At 48.6% G+C, this 21,488-nt stretch overlaps 1 protein-coding gene across 3 annotated transcripts; it reads right to left on the reverse strand.

Annotated features, from left to right (window-relative positions):
- Positions 1 to 67: 67 nt before the first annotated feature.
- TRIM26 (tripartite motif containing 26) lies at positions 68 to 21,100 on the reverse strand. Of its 3 annotated transcripts, XM_080938050.1 has the most exons (10): positions 20,994 to 21,100; positions 20,693 to 20,764; positions 8,802 to 9,296; positions 8,609 to 8,704; positions 7,294 to 7,524; positions 5,827 to 5,844; positions 4,336 to 4,358; positions 3,834 to 3,949; positions 3,623 to 3,655; positions 68 to 3,224 (listed from the first exon to the last, which is right to left on the reverse strand). In XM_080938050.1, the coding sequence occupies exons 3-10, from the start codon at positions 9,237 to 9,239 to the stop codon at positions 2,542 to 2,544; spliced, it is 1,638 nt and encodes a 545-aa protein (XP_080794176.1). In that variant the 5' UTR covers positions 9,240 to 9,296; positions 20,693 to 20,764; positions 20,994 to 21,100; the 3' UTR covers positions 68 to 2,541. The 3 variants fall into 3 exon arrangements, with proteins under 3 accessions (XP_080794176.1, XP_080794178.1, XP_080794177.1); XM_080938052.1 differs by lacking the exon at positions 5,827 to 5,844; XM_080938051.1 differs by lacking the exon at positions 20,693 to 20,764 and having other exon boundaries at positions 20,994 to 21,089.
- Positions 21,101 to 21,488: the final 388 nt, after the last annotated feature.

The following is a 21,488-nucleotide window of genomic DNA, read 5'->3' on the forward strand; positions in this document are numbered from 1 at the left end:
CCCAAAGCCCCTTAAGGTCATTTCTCTAGGTTTTGAATGTTTTAATAAAATACATAACCCAAGGGCCTTGTGTTTTGTGTCTATAATTTTATTGTGAAAACTTAGAAGGACTGAGGGTGGGGTGGGGGAGATTCTGGTTCCAATCTTCTGAACAATGAAGTATTAAAGGACTGGTCGGAAGGGTAGATGACTAGGAGGCCGTGTCTTTAGGTCACTAGGGTTTGCTCTGGAAGGGGACTGTGGGGGCCTGGTTCATTCTACTTCCCAGGTGACGAGATGTGTGACTGATCAAGCAAACAGGACAGGTTACCATGACAGAAGCCAAAAGCATTGAGACCGCTGGTCATGGGCTACACCTGCAACACCACAAGCCTAAATAAACCTTTTTCTAGGTTGCCCCAGGTATTTTTTAAAGTTTTTAACCCCTTCTGGTGTGACAGTATACGCCTTTCAATTTTCTCAGTGAGTTTGAGGCCAGCCATGTCTACACAGCTCCTGTCCAGTCCCTTAATAGTATGTATGTGTACATATGTTATGTGTGTGTGTGTGTGTGGTTCATGTGTGCTAGTTTAAGGAGTAAGGGTACAAATAAGAGTCCCAAACCCCTCTGTAAAACAGAAACAGGCCACTGAGAAGTAGGAGGCAGAGAGCCCCATGGGAATTCTAAAAATCAGGAGCTTAAGGCAGTAGAGCAAACCGGACATTCTGAAAGAAAACTTATTTTGAAGAATCCCTTCAGCGTACAGGCGAGACAAACAGCTCCCAATATCGAAGATTATAAAAATTCAACTTCCAAACTCATCTCAAGTTATTAAATGATGTGTGACAAAACCACAGTTAAGTTAGAAAAGGAGACACGGGGTCTAGAAATAGGACCAGGGCTTGGGATGCCACCTGGGGAGTGCTTGCCCAGGTTGAGAGACCCTGGGTTCAGTCCCCAGCACTGTGTAAACCAGGCATAGTGGCACCTGAAATCTCAGACCTTAAAAAGTACAGACAGGAAGCTTAAGGTCATCATCAGCTACAAGTGCTACAGGCCTCAGAGTGGGAAAAAAAATCCAGAACTAGTTTAATAATGAAAGGGGATTTAAAAGCTGTCCACAGAAGGAACAATCGATGGTTCAGGTTCAAGTTCACTCCAGTAGGCATCAAGATAAAAACAGAGACAGCACCAGGTATCTGTCTTGAGATTTTTCTGATCACTGAGAACCTGTAGTTTATTTAGTAATAAAGACACAGGAAATGGAGTGGAGAGGGAGAGATGATGATTAACTCTAGAACAAAGGGTGTTGAGGGAGTCACTGTGCAAGCACTCGTGACTCAGGCAGCATGTGATGCATACGAAGAGATCAGTCTCCAGTTGCTGTGGTGACTCTGAGGCCACCAAGATCCAGTGTCTGGAAACAGTCTGTCAAGTGCCAAGAGGAGCTAACACTCGCATGGGCAGAAGAAATATGGAATGTTTAAAGATAAAGGGGGGAGGGGAATCACTTTGGCTAAGCAAGAGCTCGTGTTCAACTGTGGGCACCAGCTGGGTCAGCAGGGAGATACTGCAGGCCCCTTTTTTAGTCAGACCTAGGGTGGGGTTCTCTAGATTCCTCATGGCACGCTCTCCCCTTCCCCAATCCATCTCCTAGGAAAGTGAATTTGGACACTCCACAGTGCCAAATTGGTAACAAGGTCTTGGCCTCCTGGGTATTGGCCTCATGTTCTTAGCTGAACATCAAGAGCAAGATGTTGGGGTTGTTTTTAAAAACTCCCTTCATGAGAATTACTCTGCAGAGGTAATTTATTGACCACAGTTACTATCTGAGCCATAGTACCTAGATGCTTTCTGAGATACAGATGTCCTTGGGGAGTCCTACCTACTCAGGTCTGGGTTTGGAGGCCATAAGCTTTGGTAGCCATGCCAGGAGATGATCCTCCCAGCACTCCAGGACACAAATGTACACGGCCTTGGGAACTTGAGTGGATTTTGACTAAGCCTATTCTTGCATCTTCACGGCTTTAGCTCTGTTGGGGTAGGAAAGGTGAGTTTAAGATGCCAGGACACGTAGGCAACAGAGTGGTTTTGGGCAAGGGGCACCTTAAATTTGAGGAGAGCCAAATGGGTTCAGATGCCATTGAAAGTCTTCCTGTGGGTACTGGCTTACCAACGAACCAGAAAACGCTGCTGCTGCTGACCCTACTTAACAGAGAGCACAGAGCCAAGACAAATTGGGTATTCAGGAAAGAGGGAGTCATTTGGTCTTCAGAGCAGGAAGTTTCAGAGGAAATGAGAAGCTGAGTGAGATACACTACGGACAGGGTGACAGTGCTGAGAGACTTTGGCGGTGGCACTGAGGAGATGGGTGGCAGTGGATGTGATACCCCCTCTTCTCTCCTCCTCCTAGTGCTCTGGCCAGGAACGTTCCTACATATTTTTGGGATCCCAGAGAAGGGAAGTTTCCGTGGCTGTGGGATCTAGGCAATCCTTCTTCATCTCAGAGTCCTGGAACCCCAGAGAAGTTTCTGTAGGGTGACCCAGCCAGGTTCTGTTGTTCAGGGTCTCAGCAGAAGGCGTGTGCCTGGCCACTTGAGCCACAGGAAGGGAACCAGGCGCCGGGTGAAGGTGGTTGTGAAGGTATAGATGAGTTCCTGGGACTCTGCATTGGTGAATGTCACAGTGCCCCCTTCATAATCCAGGGCGATGCCTACTCTCCGGGGCCGCAGCACCGGGAAGAGCTGGGCCTCTGGGCTCGTGTTGGCCCAAATGCCTGAGGGGGAAAGGCGAAGGGCCCACACACCATCCTCTGGTCGAAGGGAGAGGTCCCCTTTCCTCTTCACAGAGTCTTTGGCCACTCCCACCATGCAGCCTTCCTGAACTTCCTCCTCTTCTTCCTCTTCCTCCTCTTCCTCTTCCCCCAGTGACTCGTCTTCCTCATCTGTTTCCCAGTCTTCATATCCATCCCCATAGCCAGCCTCCTCGTCTTCCTCTTCCTCTTCCCCTTCTTCTTCCTCTTCCCCCTCCTCCTCATCCTCTGACCAGCCTTCTCTTTCCAACTCAACTTCCCAGTATACCTTTCCCCAGGTGAAGCCCTTGCTGCCCAACACTCCTGGCTCACAGTCAAACTGCTGGGGGAGCATGCAGTCACTCTGGTACTGGCCAGTGTAGGTCACACACTTCCAGTCCTCTGAAAGCTGCAGGTATCCACTGGCCGACTGTGGGTCCAAGGTGACGCTTACTATGGGACAAGGGAGGAAGTAAGAGTATCAGTGGTGGGCTAGGAAGGGGCGACTAGTCTCCATAGTAACAGTGCTGTCCCACTGAGCAGTTCAAAGAGCACTCTCTATCATAGACTGTGAACTGTGCCCCTGAGGTACTTGGTACACAGCAGAGGTCTGGGCAGGATGATGTCTGGCCTTGGGCTGCCACTGCTGTTTGCCCTCAAAGAAGGATCTTATGGTCAGGTAGATGAGAAAAAGCACTAGAAGTGTGATGTGTGACCTGTGACCTCAAAGGCTCAGCAATACTGCAGATTACATGGGAGACTGATTTGATATAATGTAACGGGGTAGGGCCGCTGTGGGGAATTCCAGTGAGGATTCCATAGGGTAAAATGGGAACGACCTGTTCACTCACCTGTCTTATACTCCAAGTCTCTCAGCAGCTTGCCTATGGAGAAAAAAAAAATGACTCGCAGACCCAGCAAACTCATTTCTTGCTTGGTCTTAGTTCTGGGGCAGGGCTTTACTGGGGATCCCAAGGAAAAAGGATACAGAAGCCAGAGCTCCTTGGAAGGCTAAGATGGGAAAATATGTGGACAGAAGCCAGGAAACCTCCCGGTGCTTACCCTGGAACTGCCTCAGGCCTCGCTGCAGAGAAAGAAGTTTATCTGAGAATTCTCCTGCCTTTCTTTTAACCATGTGAGGGATGGCTTTTCCAATCCAGAACTTCTTCCGTGGGTACCTGAAAGAACGGCAGACACGACAACCTGTCACTTGGCCCTTCTTGCTTTTCTGCCAGCGTCCACGACAATTACAAGGCAGGGAAGGCCTGATTATCCCTAATCAAGGACAGACTGGCCAAGACACTACATGAACCAGGACATAAGACTGCCCAGCAGATTTCACAAGCGAGCGAGCGGTCTGTCTGCCAAGCCCGGCTTTTACTCTCTCGCTGTGCTCAGATGAAGACGTGAGCCCAGTCGGGACTTCAGAGATCATGGATTACCCTCTTTCTTAGAAGCTGTGGGATGAGACAAGGGCTGCCGTACCGTTGGCACCCATTCCCACGGTTTCCATGGACCACAGCCATGGAGTGGGAGGGGAGGAATGAACAAATGAAACTCTTACTTGTTGGCGAAGTCCTTGCTGTCCTGCAAGAGAAGAAAACACAAGCACCAAAGTGAATGAAGTAAAACAGCATCTACATAGTACCATATCAACAGGCAGGCACACATTGTGTTTACAGTCAGTATGATTTAAGAGGCAGGTACATACTGTGTCTACAGTTAGTACTATGTAACAGACAGGCACACAAAAGCAAACAAAGCACTCATGGATCCCTCTCCTAGGGAATGGACTGTCTAGTGGGGGCATTAAAATAAACAATGGGCTGGAGAGATGGCTCAGTGGTTCAGAGCACTGGCTGCTCTTCCAGAGGACCCAGGTTTGATTACACGGCAGCTCACTACCATCTATAACTCCAGTTCCAGGAAACCTGGTATCTTCTTCTGGCTTCTATGGGCAGCAGCATGCATGTGGTGTATGGACATACATTTAGGTAGAAACATGCAGATAAAACAAACGTAAGGTAGGAATGACCAAAGTTGACAAGCGACCTGGCCTCTCCAAGGAGACACTTAAGCTCAGGTTTGAAGAATGAGAAAGCTCTCGCTCACTGATGCATATGGATAAGAAATGGGGAAGGGCTTAGAGACGAGGCAGGGCCAGCTCACATTCCCCCAGCGCTCACCCCTACTCCCCACTTTTAAACATGTGTGTGCACATGTGTGGTATATCACAATGTACGAGGAGGTCAAAGGACAACTCCTCTCCTCTATACTAAACCCCTTAAGCTCTGGCCTGACGTGACTAGTCAAGAAATTGCATTTCCTTACAACCAAGTCTGTTCACATGACTAAATTACAATGGGATGCAGGAAGAAAAAAAAAAAAAAAAAAAAAAAAAAAAACCAAGACTTCTCAGTCTCGTCCTTTAAAAAATTGCTTTCTAGTTCTTGTCTTCTCATTGGGTGAAGTTTGAACACAGTGATGAGCCCGACTCAAATCGCATGGCTGAAAACAATATTCCCAAGACTAGAAATAAGCCAGCTCTTGGACTGACCTCAAGGATGTCTCCAGACCCTCACCTCTGAACCGCTGCAAAGACAGAAGGAACTTCTGCTCTATATGCACTACTAAGAAACTACCTGAAACCCAGTCTCGTGGCTGCCCCTTGGGGAATGGCGGCAGAGGCAATAGGAAGAGGGGAGGTCATCCTGGAGGTCACTGTGGACCAGGGATTTGGAGATGGCAGCAGGGAGCACGGGAGAGAATCTGAGAATCCCAGGACTGTTTTGGAGCATGGTTCCCCGAGAATAAGCAATCGGTACAGCAGGAAGACGGTGGTGGTGTCTGCATGACGGGCAGACAGGTGCGAGGACTGGGTGAGGGTGGGGTCGGGGACCTCTCGTGAGAGGATTCCCTGGTGAGTCTGAAACTGCCACAGTTCTCTGTGCTTCTTCTTTCCACTCATTCCACAAACCATCGCTAAGTGATTCCTTGTGCCAGGCAGGCACTGATCTAGAAGCTAGAGGTAGCAATGAAGAAGAAAAACCCCTACCTGTGTAGAGCAGGCATCCTAGCAGAGGGAAGCAGACAAAGAGTAAAAAAATAATCAACATGGAGAGACGTGTAACGTCGTACCTTGTTAGTAAGTGACAGGCGCTACAGATGTCAGTAAAAGGGGGTTGGGCAGAGGGCAGGCTGGCTTTTCAGAGAGGTACGGTTTGGAAAGCAAATGCAATTGTCAAACTGTGGCTGTTAAGGACTGTTCCAGAAGGTTCAGGAGCTTTGCTCCAGGGAAACCTGAATACAGACAGGACCTGCTAACGCCAGCATTCTGTGTAGTGGTTTTAAGCAGATTTCTCTCCTCAGCACTCCTCGCCATGCAGCTTCAGGGGCAGAGCTCTCAGGTACAGACAGAGGCCTCTGCATAGTAGCTACTCCCAGGGTATCAGGGGACAGACACACTGGTGACAAACCCCGGCACTCTCAGCTACAACAGCCACAACTCACATGCACACGTGGAAGGGCTGCCGGGAAAGTCTGAGGTGCTCCTTGAAGGGAAAGAAAGAAATGTCGAGGGAGAGGAGACAAGTGACCCAGAGTCTGATCACAGAAGTCTAGAGAAGAGGCAATGCCTAGAGCTAAGGAGGAAGGGGCCGGGGGCGTGGGGGGGGGTGCTGGACAAGAGGGAAGAGTACAAAGCCTGGGAGCAGATACCGGCTTTGAACCTCATTCCTAATCTGCCTCAGGGTCTGGGCCAGCCAGTCCTCTTATACAAGGCTCAGTCTGCCACAGAGAGGCCTCCTGATGATGCAGCCTGTGCTAGGAGCTAGCATGGCCATCTCTTCCCTAGAGACCTTCGTGTGTCTTCTGATGGCAGAAAGGTTCATTTCTGATCAAACCAGGGGGTCAAAGGAAACCGGCAGACAGCCCTTCTCCTGGTTTATATGGAGGGAAGGTCCAGCCCTCCCCTTTTTTGGTAGAACGAGGCTTAAGACCTCTCAGTCACTGTTCTCCAGGTTGATGCGCTATGGTCCAGAGGAGAACTCCCATCTATCTATCTTTACCTGCCCTCCCTCCCCTTCCACACACCTTGGATCTTGACAGCCACAGCTCAGCCCATCTCCAGAACCATATAAAGCACCTATCAAATAAGTGCCTGCCTTGGCCAGGCACGGGGGTGCACATTCAGCTGAGACAGGACCGCCTTGTGTGACACAGTAAGACTGTCTCAACAACACATATCTGCCTTTACCTAGAGGACTCAATGGAGGTCTCATGCTGAGGAAGGATGGCAACCTTCAGTTCTACGGCACTTTAAACATTTCCAGATGATTATTTTCCTGAGGCAATGCCATGTCAATGTTTACGCTTACGTGGACTCTGGAGTAAACAAGGAGGACCAGACTAACACACTCACATTTCACGCACGAAAGCTGAGAGCCTAGGAGGAGCGATTGCTTCAAAGGCCACGTGGAAGCGGTAGGGTCCGTCTCCCACTCGGGGTCCATCGGCCTCTCACCTGCATGAGCTCTGCAGCTGGCTGCCGTGCCTTGCCCTCCAGCTCGGAGATGACCAGAGTCAATCGGTCAAGCTCACTGACGCCCCGGGTCTTGAACTTCTCCCTGCCCTCGGTGAGTAGCTGCTCCAGGGTGGCCAGCTGGTCTAGCAGGTGCTGTTCCCGCTTCTTTAGAAACTGGTGGCCCTGCTTGAATTCCTCCACAATGTACTGCCTCTGCTCCTGCAGCTTCGTCTGTAAGGGTAGGGGGACAGGGTTCTTGTGTGTGTCCCCTCTAGGAACTGGGGCCCCGCTTGATCCTCTGGTGACTCTTGCTGGTGAATCCTAGTTCCTTTCAGTGGGATGCCCCTGCTACACCCTCTTCGCCTTGAGACCTGTCAGTCTACTCCCTTCACCTTTCTCAAAGACAACTGTGCCTGCTGACTGCTCTGTCACCTGTTCTAGGGGACCAGTACGTCCTGGGACAGTGACAGGTAGCCTGTGTATCTCCCATGACTAACATGTCACCCTTCTTGTGGTCTCTCTTTCAGGAAGCTCTGTTTGAGGGATAAAGTCCAAGTTCAACCAGTCCCCTTCAGCACTCCCATAACTGTATATATTAAGTGTACCCTATCCTTCCAAATGGGACTCCACTCTGTTTCCTTGGTGAGTACTCAGGAACCACATCCTGTCCTGTAGGCTGGAACTGCCTGATTCCTCGGTCCCTCCAGGTAAGTGAGGGTGTCCATGTATACCAGACCTAGAGGTACTTTGTGGACTTGAGTTCTCTCTAGCTTTATCTTTCACAGCCTGGCTACGCACTGATAGGGCTGACCCCAGATTCCCGCCACTGACCATTTTCCCAACACACACACTCCCCCAGAACTGGACCTCCCTCATCAGCCATCCCTCCCGGCCTGTCTAATCAAGAGTGCACAATGTGCTGCCAATCTTACCTACACATAGTGGGTCCAAGTCTCACTAGGCAGACTCAGTCAGAGCCTGCTCAGAGCTGTTCAGGCCTCCTTCCTTGTCCCTTTCTTCTTAGCCTCTACCCCAAAGCTAGCACCCTCTTCCCAAACACCCCTGCTGCCCTCTTCACAGGAAATCACATCTTCCCCCACACTTTTAGAGAACACAAAATTAGGTTCCTCAGTCCCCTCACAGAATAGCCACAGACAGCTGCCAGACAACCTGCCTATCAGATGAGAAATCAGGCCCCAAATCTGAGACATACAGCAGGCCCCAATGGACAGCCTGCGACTGCAAGGGACAGGGCAGGCCAGCCTACTCCTAGAAACACGTCCCACCTGCCTGGCCCCTCCTGATTCCCACGTACCAGAGCAGCCAGAATATCAGCTTCTCCCTTGGCCTGAAAGCCCTGAATTTTGTCTCTGTCTCTCCTTAGGGTGTTCAAGTGGTTCAGAATTTTCTCCTAAGGAAAGGTAAGCAGTGGAGAGAGATGAGTGTCCTGATGTGGTAGGAGGGACACCAGACAGAACCCTCCCCTCCCAAGCCCTGGGAGGACTTACTCTGTGAGGCAGGGCAGCCTTCTCCACCAGGACCGCGGTGTGGGGGCGATGCTCCCGGGACTCTCGGCACATCACACACAACAGTTTACCATCGTCTTCACAGTAGTAATGCAGCTTCTCCTGGTGCCGCTCACACAGCTTCATGTCCTGCAGCTCTCGGGCCGGCTCTCCCAGCTGCCTGCCATTGTCCACCTTCAGCCGCTCAATGTTCTCCACCAGGCTCGCCAGCTGCCACACCGGCCGGATGTTCTCCTTCTTAAAGGGCTTCTTGCAGAGCGGGCAGACCGGGCGGTTCCCCGATACGGGGCGGATATCACTCGTGCAACTGCGGCAAAAGACATGCCCACAGTCGATGGTCACTGGGTCCCGCAGGTAATCCAGGCAGATGGAGCAGGTCACCTCCTCCTCCAAACTCCTCAAGGGGGCTGACACCGCCATCGCACCCTTAGCTTGAGGGTCTCTGTTCCTTGGTAGAGTGGTTCTTCCTCAATGAACCTGTAATCAAGAGCAATTCAAGCTAAGATCACAAGGGATGCTGGGAAGGGACGATCTCTCTGTGGCTGTCCTGGGCTATGCAGGTATGGCCCCTTAAGAGACCCAGAAACTCAGCTGAGGAAAGCTGTTCCTATCAACCTTTGCAGCTCTGGCCTTCTTCCTGCCCCTGTGACAACAGAAAGCTCACTTGAGTACTTCCGAGTCTCAGTTTATCCATCCATAAAATGGGAGAAAGAGAGAAGCCTACAGGGCCTTCTAAACAGGTTACCTAAGAGAATTCTGTTAGAAACACCAGGCATAGGCCTGGTTCATAGGAGATCCAGGGGAGAACCCAGAGCCCTGGCTCCCCAACCACTGGATGAGATCTAAGAGCTGAAACTGAAAGCAGTAACCAGAATGCAGGGTCCTGCCCCACCCTATGGCACACAAAGCCCACAGTGGGCAGGGAGTGGCTCTGCTAGGGACACAAGGAAGGTAACCATGCAAAGTTTTGCAGTGCTGGAGCAGTAACACCATCACTGACTGGTACCAAGGGAGTCCAACAGCTCGGTGGACTCTGCTAACAGTGACAGCAAATACACAGACGTAAAACTGCAGCCCAAGGGGCGGGGGAATACCACACCGATTCCTTAAAAGTGCTTTGCAGGTAAGGCATTATGCTGCAAGAACATAAACCCAAAACCCTTGGTTTAGACATGTGTGGCCTTTAAAAAGGCGTAATGAATAATAACTACTTTTAAAAAGTACATGAACCAACTTGGGAGTGAAACTGGCGAATGAAGTATCAAGTCCCCAGAGCGTGGGGAAGTGTGAAGGGTGTCTGCTCTAAACTCTCGGTTTCCTCCTAAGGAAAAGGCCTGACCCAGCATTCTCAATTTAACACATTGCTGAGTTTGGAAGTAGGAAAGGAAATGAAACCGTGGGGCGCCCGCGGGCCAGAGGCTCTTTCTAGCCACTTGCAGAAGGGCCCAGAAATTTTAAAGCCAGGCCTGCTTTTTGCTGTTTTGGCTTTCATGCTGGAGAGAGGCAAGTAATTCTAAGGACGGAGCTCAGCTACTCTCTCATAAAATATGGCACCTTCACCATGAGGCACCCACGTTAAACCAGCTTGTGGTGGGTCCAGTGGATTTTCCGACTGCTTTAAGTTGAAGAGAAGCTACTATGTACATGTACAGTAATTACAGTTCACACTGTGGGGCTTACAGATCACTGGCTAATATGTGGAACAGAGTTAATGGAATTAGACACTAAGGCACAGCTCCAAGAGCCACCTGGCCGGTATTGTTTAGAATCAGCTCCTCGGTGATCAAGGGAGCAGGGAGAAAACTATCAAGTCCTCTGCAACTGCCAGCGTTAACAATACACATGTCATCAGCAGATGTCAAAGATCACCATCAGGTGACAGGTTTAGAGCAGTCCCCACAGTGTCGCACTGGATTATTTCCCAATATGCCTCCATGAAGGAGAGATCCAGTGGTCACCGTAACCAAATAACCAAGCCACAGGTTTCCTGAGGAACCGTATGGTTAAGTGCCATCACCTGAGCCCGGAGAGATGGCCCGGAAGTCAAAGAACACTGGCTGCTCTTCCAGAAGAACCAGGTTCGATATTCCTAGCACCCAAACAGCAGCCCACAAGTGGTTATAACTCCATCTCTAGGGCATGGGACAACCTCTTCGGGCCTCATGATGCAGACAAACATGGAGGTATTTAAAACAGCCCTCACCCCCCAAGGAATAAAGTTAAAACAAAACAAACACTATCACTTATGAAGTTCATTTGCCAAAAATGTTTGACTTCATTGAACCTCATAAAAACTTTAGATTTAACTTCCAGTTTATGGAGAGCAAAGGCAATTAAACAAACAAACCACACTATATTAAGTTATCACAGAGAAGGTGTTAATCACACCAAACCACACAGCGAGGAAATAATCGGGCAGATTCAGAATTTGGGGCACCCATAGGCACAGATCAGTTGGTCTTTTTAAAACCCCAAGGTAGGGATAGCGTGATGGCTAGGGGCTCAAGGCATCTGCTGCCAAGCCTGACAACTTGAGTTAGATCACTGTAACTCATGTGGTAGAGGACCAATTCCTGCAAGTTGCACGTGCACCCTCCCACACACACACAGAGGCGGGGGGGGGGGGGGGTAGAGCACACAACCTAAAAAAAAAAAAAAAAAATCACAGTAATAAGCAGGTGCAAAAAACAAAATCTATCTTGATCCAGTCTTTAAACCCTGCTTTTCAGCAAGAGACGCCACCAGGAGTTAGAGCTTCGCAACCACAATTTACAATGAAATGGTTTCACAAAACTGTACAAAAGGAAAATCTGGGGAAACAAAGGTTCTGGTTTTTTGCTACATTAAAAGGGTCAGTAACCACCCAAGCTGCTGAAACCAGAGTACTTAAAACCTTGTCTAACACTTGTACAGATATAATGAGCGGGCTTAGAAAAACCAAAGCCAATGTTAACTGTACAGAGTCTTCTGTTTCTGGGTTACCATAATTTGACAGTCCAACCCCACCGCCCAGCCGCAAAGACTCACCCCGAACATGTTATTTGTAAGACCAGAGGTATCAACTCAAAAGCCTCAACAATTCAGGTTCTACAAGCCAATAACCAGGGGATCTCACACTTGGGATACTCTTCTGAGGAAACTGAGGATCGGTCAATTAGGACGATGAAGGACAGGCCCCGGAAGCAATCCAGGTGCTTAAACCGAGGCTCCAACCATCCCACTTCTCTCTCCCCTGGACACTGTAAAACAGAGCCTGAGACCAGCTCCGATAACCCTTGTGAACTCGTCTACACAGACGGCCTGTTAAACTGAGCGGAGGTGACACGGGAAAGGAGCGTGCATTCCTCAGATTTGGTTGAAAGCACTTTTTAGCCTTTACTACTACGAGTTAACAGGAAGCATTCCTGTTAGACTGCACTTTTTGCTTTTTATGGCTGGAAGGAGCTCAAGCTTGCGGAATGAAGAGGAAAGGGGGATGGGGTGGGGGCAAGGGAGAGGGAGGAGACAAAGAGAAACAAAGCAGACCATGCCACTTTCCCATACCCATTCTGTCAGGCCCTCCCCCAAACTAGTGTTTGACAGGCAGAGCCAGGACTAAGCAGCTCAGGCTGGTCTTGCATATTCCATCTTCCTGCCTTTGCCTCCTGAGTACTGGGATCACAGGTGTGTGTGTGTGCCTCTGCTGGGTTCTAAAGATGCTTTCCCCGTACCATGATCTATCATTCCCTGTTCTCTCCGATCATATCCACAAGCTGTGAAGTCATCAGAAGTGGGCAGTCCAGGTCTTTCTGTTTTATTGGTATTCTAACAGAACCAGTCACCTGAAAGATGAAACCTCAATTGGAGAATTGCCTAAATAAGAATTGTTAGTTGATAGAGGTAGGAGGCTGCCCACTGTGGGCGGCGCTGTCACTAGGCAGACAGTCTTGGGCTGTGCAGCTGAGCTGAAGCTGGCAGGTGAGCCGGTAAACTGCATTCCTTAAAACTCTTGCATTCCTGCACTGACTTCTCTCAGCAATGGGCTGTGGCCTGGAAATGTAAACTGAAATAAGGTTCTTCCTCTTCAACTTCTTTTTGGTTAGAATGTTTTATTGTGGCAGCAGCAAAGCAAACTAGAGCAGTTCACCACCACTCCCTCTTCTCAGATGAGTATTCTGATTGGACAGGAAATGACTGAGTATTAATTATGTTGTGCCTGAAGTCACATGGCCTGGGGCAGCAGATCTCAGGCCCTCCCAGGAAGCCAGAAACCAGCTACAATTCCATGGAGGCAGAGAGGCCTGCAGCATCCTGACACTCAGAACTGGGGATACATTCTATTCTTTGCTGAGTCTCCCTTTATCCCCAAACCTCCCCCTTAGAAAGATGAGGCTCCTAGCCTACAACAAAGTGGTTGGGGGCGGGATGGCACCGTCATTTCTGGCAACACAATGGATCCCAGGCATGATTCTTGGCTGTGAGAATCGCTGTGAGCTGTGAACACTCTGAAGTGTTGTCGTGAAGGTCCACACCTCTGAGGCAGACACCTGTGCTACGGCTCTCACCCCTGTGTATCCAAGCAATGGCCCCACATTTCTTAACAGCTGCAAATCTTGCTGTAGGTGCTAAAATTCTCTCCCCACTCCTACGGCTCCTTCTGCCCTAAATCTAGTACTTTACTCCCTGCTTCCTTAAACTCCTACTAAAGCCAGAGATTCTAGAAGACAATAGATCTTTAGGTATGGACTCTCACACCTAGAGAGGCAAGTAGGTCTGCAGTCTGTGCCTCAGGGCTCTTTCAATTACCCCAGCATCTCCTCAGACACGTATGTCCCTGAGCCTCCCAACAGAAGTCCCTTTTCGTGCCATCCCAGAATACTTAGTTTAAGACCGCCACCTAATTGCTCACAAGGCGCAGATTAAGGTCTGTTTCTCGATCTAGAATTAGTAAATTCTCCCAGAAGTAAATGTCAGTCAACAATCACCAACAAACCTAGAGAGGGTCTTCTAACAAACCTTCAGGCCAAAAAAAAAAAAAAAAAGCAAGTGATCTAGAAAAATGGCTGTAACTCATGCTCACTACCAAAGGTGATATTCCCCAATATTGTAGCCCTAGTTATGGCTATGGCTGAGGATGGCTGCCCTGGGAATCCTGGTGACTGTGGTCCCACTTGGATTCTAGCCAAATGTGGTAGCACACGTCTGTAATCCCAGCACTTGGGAGGCTTAGGCAAAGGGCTGGCAGACATTCAAGGTTAACCTGGGTTATACAGCAAGACCCTGTCTCAAAATAGTAACAGACAGACAGACAAACGACTCCCTGCACTCCTGCTCTTCTCCCCTGGCCTTGTACTGTTTTCTCTGGCCCAGCTAAGCCAGATAAGGAATTCGGAATTTCATCCTAACAGTCCTGGGAAACCACTGAGGGTTTAAGCATGACTTACTGAGTACCTACTATGTTTCAGGTCAACCGAGGCTAAACAGGGAAAACATTCCTTGAAACTTAAAACTGGCACATGTCTAGCGACTGCAGCCGTCAAACCCAGCATCAGGAACTATAAGCCTGGAGGGGGTCTCTCAAACATTTCTCCTCCGCTGGCACTACTTACTGCCCCAGTTACCACAGCTGTCTTCCTTCTTGTCCCTCAAACATACCCGGCCTAGCAGAAAGTGCTAATGAGGTCACTGGTTAGCACTCCAGAAATGGCTCTCTGGCACCCCAGGAACAGAGTCAAGATTCCCCTTCCCTTTCCTCCAGCTGTTAACCCAGGCCTAGTCCTGCCTCCCAGCTCACTTCCTGCTGCTCCCACCTTCAACTCTGCCTCAAACAAACCCTGCTCACTACCATCCCTTTGCACTATGGCTCCTTTTCCTGCTGGCATTCTTAGCTGACCACCACCCCCTCTGTTGACTCCTGACCACAGGAAGACGGACTGTTTGTCTCCATCATCCAGTGCAGGGATCATTCCACAAAAGTTCAGGAACTAGGTGAGAAGACAGCTGTGGAGGAAATATGATGGTGATGATTACTGTTTCCCTTTTCTTTAGCTTTAGACCCAGGTATGCATCCATGAACAACGTGGGGCCCCGCCAGCCACTGGCACACTTTTTTTTTGTTTTTTCATTTGGAAGCATGGGATCACAATGTAAAATTTTCCCTTTTTTTTTTTTCTTTTCCAGCAGGGCAGAGTTTCACTCATGTGACTGCTTGCTTTGCTCATGTCATTGCTGTTCTGTAACTATAATTATTTACTGTTCCTACCTCTGATGGCCATCTGGGTTAAGTTTGGACATTATGAACACTGCCCCTGTGACCCCACGAGTACACATTCAGGCACGTGGACTCTATTTTACTAGAATGAGCCGAGCTGTTTCCAAAGCCTCTGCGGTAATGTGCATTCCCACCAACCATTGAAAAAACAGAATCTCATCATGCGGTGTTAACACGAAAAGACACAAAGCAAACAGCAGGAGAGAGAACCAATCACAGAGCAAGGAATTCAAACACGGGGAAGATACTGGCTTTTTGACCCACTAGAAGATGTGGCTTAAGTTTACCCACTGGTGATCAGCGGAGCCTACAACCTTTATCACACCCCCTTCCTGTGGTAACTTCCTCTTTGGCTGGTTTCTGGGGAGCCCATGCTTATGGTGGAAGGTTCCAGGGTGAAGCAAAAGTATCAGTGTTAGGTATATTCATAACCCATACCCTTTGGTTCAAGGAAAAACACAAGTCCACTGCAACCAGTCACAAGGAGACCTAGCTGGGAAAGGGGAGGAATTCTTGTGGTTCCTTGGGAACCTTCAAGGGCTGAAGTCATTTGTTTTATAGCTCCTAGGGCAATCATCCTGCTGAACAGGCATTTAATTTCTTGAGAAGTGAACCAACAAGAGGAGAGATGAAGGGGAAAAGGCATATTTTGTCAGCACCTTTTCAAATCTTGTGCCCTACCTTTAAACCTGTCAGTTCTATGAGCCAATAAACCTTTAAACCTTTTTTCTGTCCCCACCAGCCTAGACTTGTCTGTCACCTGTTTTTTTGTTTGTTTATGTTCTTTAAGGAGGGGTGGGGACTGACTGACACCAAGATTAAGTTACTGGGCTGAAATACACAATTTACTTTAAAAAAAAAAAAAAGTCAACCAACAGGTCTTGCAACACAGGCAGACAGAGGACAACCTCTAGACACAGTAGACCTTTAGCCTGCTCTAGGCTATCACAACTCCTGTGGCTCCTAGCATTCTGAGTAGGGAACACAAGCCTCCTCTCTACCATCTTCTGCAGCCAATCAAAGTCTGCACCAAAGAGCCTGACTGAGCCACCTGGATTTTCACACAGCCTCGGCTACCCTGTTGTTCAGCACAAGGCTATAGACTTTTCTGAGCTTCTATATTATCATAAAGAAAATAAAGGTGTGGATTACAGAGCTGTTCACAAGACTGGAAGTAAGGTTCGGTGGCTACACCAGCACATTTAGTGTGCAGTATAAAGCCATTATACTATTAACAGCATCCAGGGTGGAATAAAGATGGCTGAAATTGTTGAAGCAGAAACGGGAGTGGAGGGGTGTGTGTGTAATGCTTATTTTTTGACAAACTGGCTATCAGGTAGGAAAGGACAGTTCATCAGACATGGTGGGGATTTGTGGTAGAACAAGGCATCAACTATCCCAGGCTAGCCTCAAACTTGCTGTGTAATCAAACCTGACTTAAGACTCCTCCTTTCTCTGCCTCCTGAGTGAGGGGATTCCAACTGGATACCAGCATACCCAGCTAAACCAGTGTTTCTAAAACCACAAATGGTGGCTTCCTCATGCAATAATACAACAGGCTGTATTCTTACTCTCTCTGTATAGAAAAAGGAGGCAGAGAAAGCCTACCCCATGTACACCTCAGCCCAGTCTACTATACCTGGTGTGTCTTGTGAAAGGGGAGACCTTGGCGGGGGGGGGGGGTCACAAATTGAAGGTATGGCACAGTGGCAACTTTAATCCCAGCACTGGGGGAAGGTTTGCTCAGGGAAAGAGGCAGGTGGTCTGAGTTCTAGGCCAGCTTGGTCTACATAAGTGTTGTAGGTCAGACAGGGATGGAGTGAGGTCTGTCTCAACAATAAGTAAATACCCACAAATACATCCAGGGACCTCAACATCCACTTATGAGATGAGGAAGTTCTGACTATTCAGATAGTGGGTGGAGACATCTCAGGAAGCTAATAGGGGGGTCTCCATTTTTCATCAAAGTTGAGATACCTAATGACACCCTATCTCAGCACCTCTGATATGTAATCAGTGTCATATACCATTTAACTGGCAACATATATGTGGAATATAAACTAAGGATATATAAAGCAACCAAAACATCACATATTTGATGAGGAATGGTGTGTTAGGATTTTCTAGAGTCACAGAAAACAGACACACAGAGGATTTACTGGAATAATTTATAGGCCACACAATGTCTAGCTGTGATTGGAAAGTCCAAGGATCTAGCAGTTGCTCAATCCCACAAGGCTGGGTGTCCTTATATAAACTTCAAGCAGAAGGTATGGCTCACATTAAATGTATGGTTTCCCACCTCAAGATCCAGATTTAAAGGTCTGTGTCTTTCAGACTTAAAACCTGGACAGAAGCTGTGTGTCTTCCTATCTCAAAGGTATGCACTATGAGTATATTAACCCTCTTCAAACCAGACAGAAAAATCTCCCACAGGTATGCCCTCCATTTCTGGATGGCAGTTCATTCCAGATACACTCAGATTGCCAACCAAGAACAGCCACCGCAGCAGGTGACCTTTCTCCTACAAAGTTCTGAAGGATCACCTTTCAAATGTGAGTCTTATTCTGTTATTGTCTTGCTTCAAAACACACAAGGCAGGGCATTCAGCCCCAAATCTAGTACTTCATAGTAAGAACAGAGGGAGAGAGCCCTTCATGTGACATTCCCCTCCCTTGTCCTTGTACACTCTGTTCTCTCAGACACAGCTCGGCCTTGAATAAAACTGCCTACCTCTGCTCCTTCCCAGTTAGTTCTGTCTTTCTATGATAACACTCTCATGCTGCTTTACAATCCATTTTCTTCTTCTGGTGTAGTGGATGGGAATTCTCACCTACTCAGAATGGGAAAACAAGAGTCGACACCTCAGTGATCTTTTTATCTCCAGCAGCTGGCCCAAATCTTGGGAATCATGCCTATAAGATGCCACGCCCAGATTAGGAACCCCAATGGCTTCTCTGTTCCCTCAGATCCCAGCTTCACAAACTCACTTCAGCAGCAGGATCTGAGTATTAGAAATGTTCTGCCGCACGCACACATATTTCCTCCCGTCCCCCGGCCCAGGGAAGGTCAGTGTTATAAAACCCCGTTTCTATTCACCTGGACAAATTCTACTTCATCCTAAACACCAATCTTAAGCTAAGCCTTTGTTTGCTACTCAGTATGTCTCCCCGAGTGTTTTCCCACTGTGATCCTGGGAGTGTACATCCTCCCAGAAGCCTTCACTTAAAAGGTTCTACCTGAGGTTTGCAGAGTTCTTCGGTAACGAATCCCCTCAGTCCTGCTTGTAGCAAGTAATAGACCATCCACCACCTTTGTACTTCAGTTAACTTACACGCCCCTCCCCCTTTTTTTCTTTTTCTGAGAAAGGGTCTCACTAGGAGTCTTTGTTGGGCCTGACACTCACTAGTAGATCAGAGTGGCCTCAAACTCAGAGATGCCTGCCTCTGCCTTTCAGGTGCTGAGAATATAAGCAATCACCACTTCATCTGGCAAGACTGCTTCCTAACCTCCTCCTTCTCCTCCTCTACCTCCATCTCTACCTCTTCCATCTCCCCGTCCCCCTCAAGTCTTTAGATTTATTTTGTGTGTACAGGTGTTTTCTCTGTGTGCATGTATGAGCACCACATGTATGCAGTGCCTTCAGAGTTCAGAGGAGGGTGTTAAATATCCTGGAACTGGAGTTAAAGATGGTTATGAGCCTTGTGGATGCTGAAAGCTAAACCCGGTCCTCTCAAAAATCAAGGAATCCTGTTAACCAGGGGACCCAACCCTCCAGCCCTGGATTTTCTTATCTCTTGACAAAAGGGAATTGTTTGACCAGCTTCTCTGAAGTTTGGAAGGTCATGTATATACAGGGGTTTGAATGCTCAAAAGGCATCACTAAAAGAGGAGACACAGAGAGGTAATCAGCTTGCAAGTCTCAAAAGCTGCACTGATTTCAGCAACGAAACAAAGGACTATTAGACTGTAATCCGATCTTGCAAGTACCCATACTGACATAAACAGAACAACAAATTAACAAGTAGACACATTTCCCACGGAGAGTAATTTGAAATCCGTAACCCCCTATTTCCTTAGATGAACAAAGTAATACTGTAGAAAACCAGCACACACTCAGCTGGGTGAGCAGGCCAGGACCTAAATCTTGACATGAAATCCTTACTAAGGTGTGCTGAATATGGCAACCTATCTTTTTAACACACAAACCCAACCTTAAGAGGGGCTCTGAGTATGAACCACCAAAGAGGAGAAAGGGATGGAGGATGGAGGATTGTGGGAGAGGGGCAGTGAACAGGATGTAAAGTGAATATAAAAATAAAATTTAAAAGAACAAAAAAGAGTAAGACACATAGAAGAGTCCAGGTGCTACAGTTTATATCATAGTATGCCTCAGAGGCCCACATGAAAAAGTCTTGTTCCTTGCATTGGCATTCCTGAAACACAGTGCAAACTTCAGGACACTGAGACAGCATCACAGAAGGAAGCTATATGGGTTGCTGACGATTCCCCTCTCCCTCTTCTGGGCTATGACATGAGTGGTTTTGTTCTTTGGTGCACTGCTGTCTACCTGCCTGCTGCCTCACCACAGGCCCAGATCAACAGGTACCAATCGATCCTGGGTTGCAACTTCCAAGCCCAAGAGCTAAAATAAACCTTTCTCTTCATGTGTTAATTATCTGAGGTATCCATTGCATAAGTGTCTCCGAAAACCCTGAAACCAAATCTAAAAACCAACGCAGAGCAGTTACCTGAATGAGAATATGGAGGGATAAGAATTTGGGTGAAAAGTTAAAGGTGAATAAACATAGTATGTGGACTTTGGCCAACAAAAATGTGTAAGATGTTAATGAAAGGAAAATCAGCTGGGAGTTAGAGAGAAACCCTACACGCTGTTTTCTCAATTTTTTTCAGTAAATCTACAACTGTTGTAAAAAAAATAAGTGTATTAAAGATTATAACTAGGCATGCGGGCAGATGGCCTGTAATCTCTGTAATCCAAGCACTCGAGAGGCAGGAGGCTAACCTGGGCTACCATGGTCAGTCAGACCATTTTGGATACATGGAGACACTCTGTCATCAACACCAAATTTAAAAAGTTGCAATTTTAAAGACATTAAGGGAGGCTTCTTTTTTGTTTGTTTTAGCTTGGGGGGAATACTCTAGGCATCAGGAACCCATCTAACAAGGGGTTCAGGCATGCATGAACACATGTCATTCTTTCCTTCTTTGAAGCACGCACAAATGGTTGTGCTGTCAAAATCTGGAATGTACTGGGGACTTTTAAGTGTCTTCTACCATTCACTTCCCAAAGTTAAATTTATACACTTTTTCTTTTATTTTCTTTTTCGTGTGTGTGTGGAAGGGGGGTGTCGAGACAGGGTTTCTCTTTGTAGCCCTAGCTATCCTAGAATTCATTCAGTCTGTAGACCAGACTGGCCTCTGCCTCCCAAGCGCTGGGCGTAAAGGTGTGCGCCACCGCCAGGTTTATACACTTTCTTTTCTTAAGCTAATTAGGCAGTAAGTCATCAGGGATAACGCACAGCACCTGGTACCAGTAGCTAAGCCAGTTTACTCTGACGATAAATAAAAAAACAAACAGATACGTAAATGTAAGACCTGCCTGTGGTCATGCAGAGCTCCAAGCTACCAGGGGGAACGTCATCCGGGTCCCGCTCACTCCTGGCTCTGAGGACTAGAAGAGACTGAAGTAAGTCTGGGTTGGAACCGAAGAGGAAGGAACACGGCGAGCTCAGGGCGAAAGGCCCAGAGGCGAGCCAGGGACGCGGCAGGCACGCGAGCTCGCCGTCCCGCGCGCCCCGGCCTGGTTAGTCCTGCCCAGGGCCCGCGGCCGCCTTCGCCGTCCCCACCCGGGACGCACGGCGGCTGCTCGGCCGCGCCTCAGCGGTGCAGGACGCACTTACCCGCGTCGCGCTCCGGGCCGGGTCACTCCTTCCGCGGAGCGGCTGCGTGAGCAGGTCCTCTGCAAGCAACCAGCACCACCGCCTCCCCGCCCAGCCGTCTCCCGGCGCTCCGTGCCCTCCGCCGAGATTTCTCCGGGACCAGCGCTAGGATTGGCTCTTGCCGAACTCCGTCCTCCAATGGTAACTTCAGGCTACTTGACGTCACTGATCACCGGGCAAATCCCCAGGCAGCGGCCAAAGAGGTGAAGCGGCCGGGCCCGAGAAAAGGAAAGTGAAATCGGAAGCTGCCTGTGCGTCACGGTTGCCTTCCAGCTGCTGAGGTCACGCGAGGCCTCCTGTGGGTTAGGGTGCAGGAACTCCCCAGCTTTCGAGACCCCATTTCTGACTCCCTGCGGTTAGGGGTGAGCTGCGGTGCCTGTAAGGGCTGGGTTTTTGATGGGGTTTCCCCCTCAGGGCCTGCCTGTAACTAAGACCAGCCCAGACATCAGTCTACCA

The sequence above is a fragment of the Micromys minutus genome (assembly GCF_963924665.1).
Source record: "Micromys minutus genome assembly, chromosome: 25".
Classification (NCBI taxonomy): Eukaryota; Metazoa; Chordata; class Mammalia; order Rodentia; family Muridae; genus Micromys; species Micromys minutus.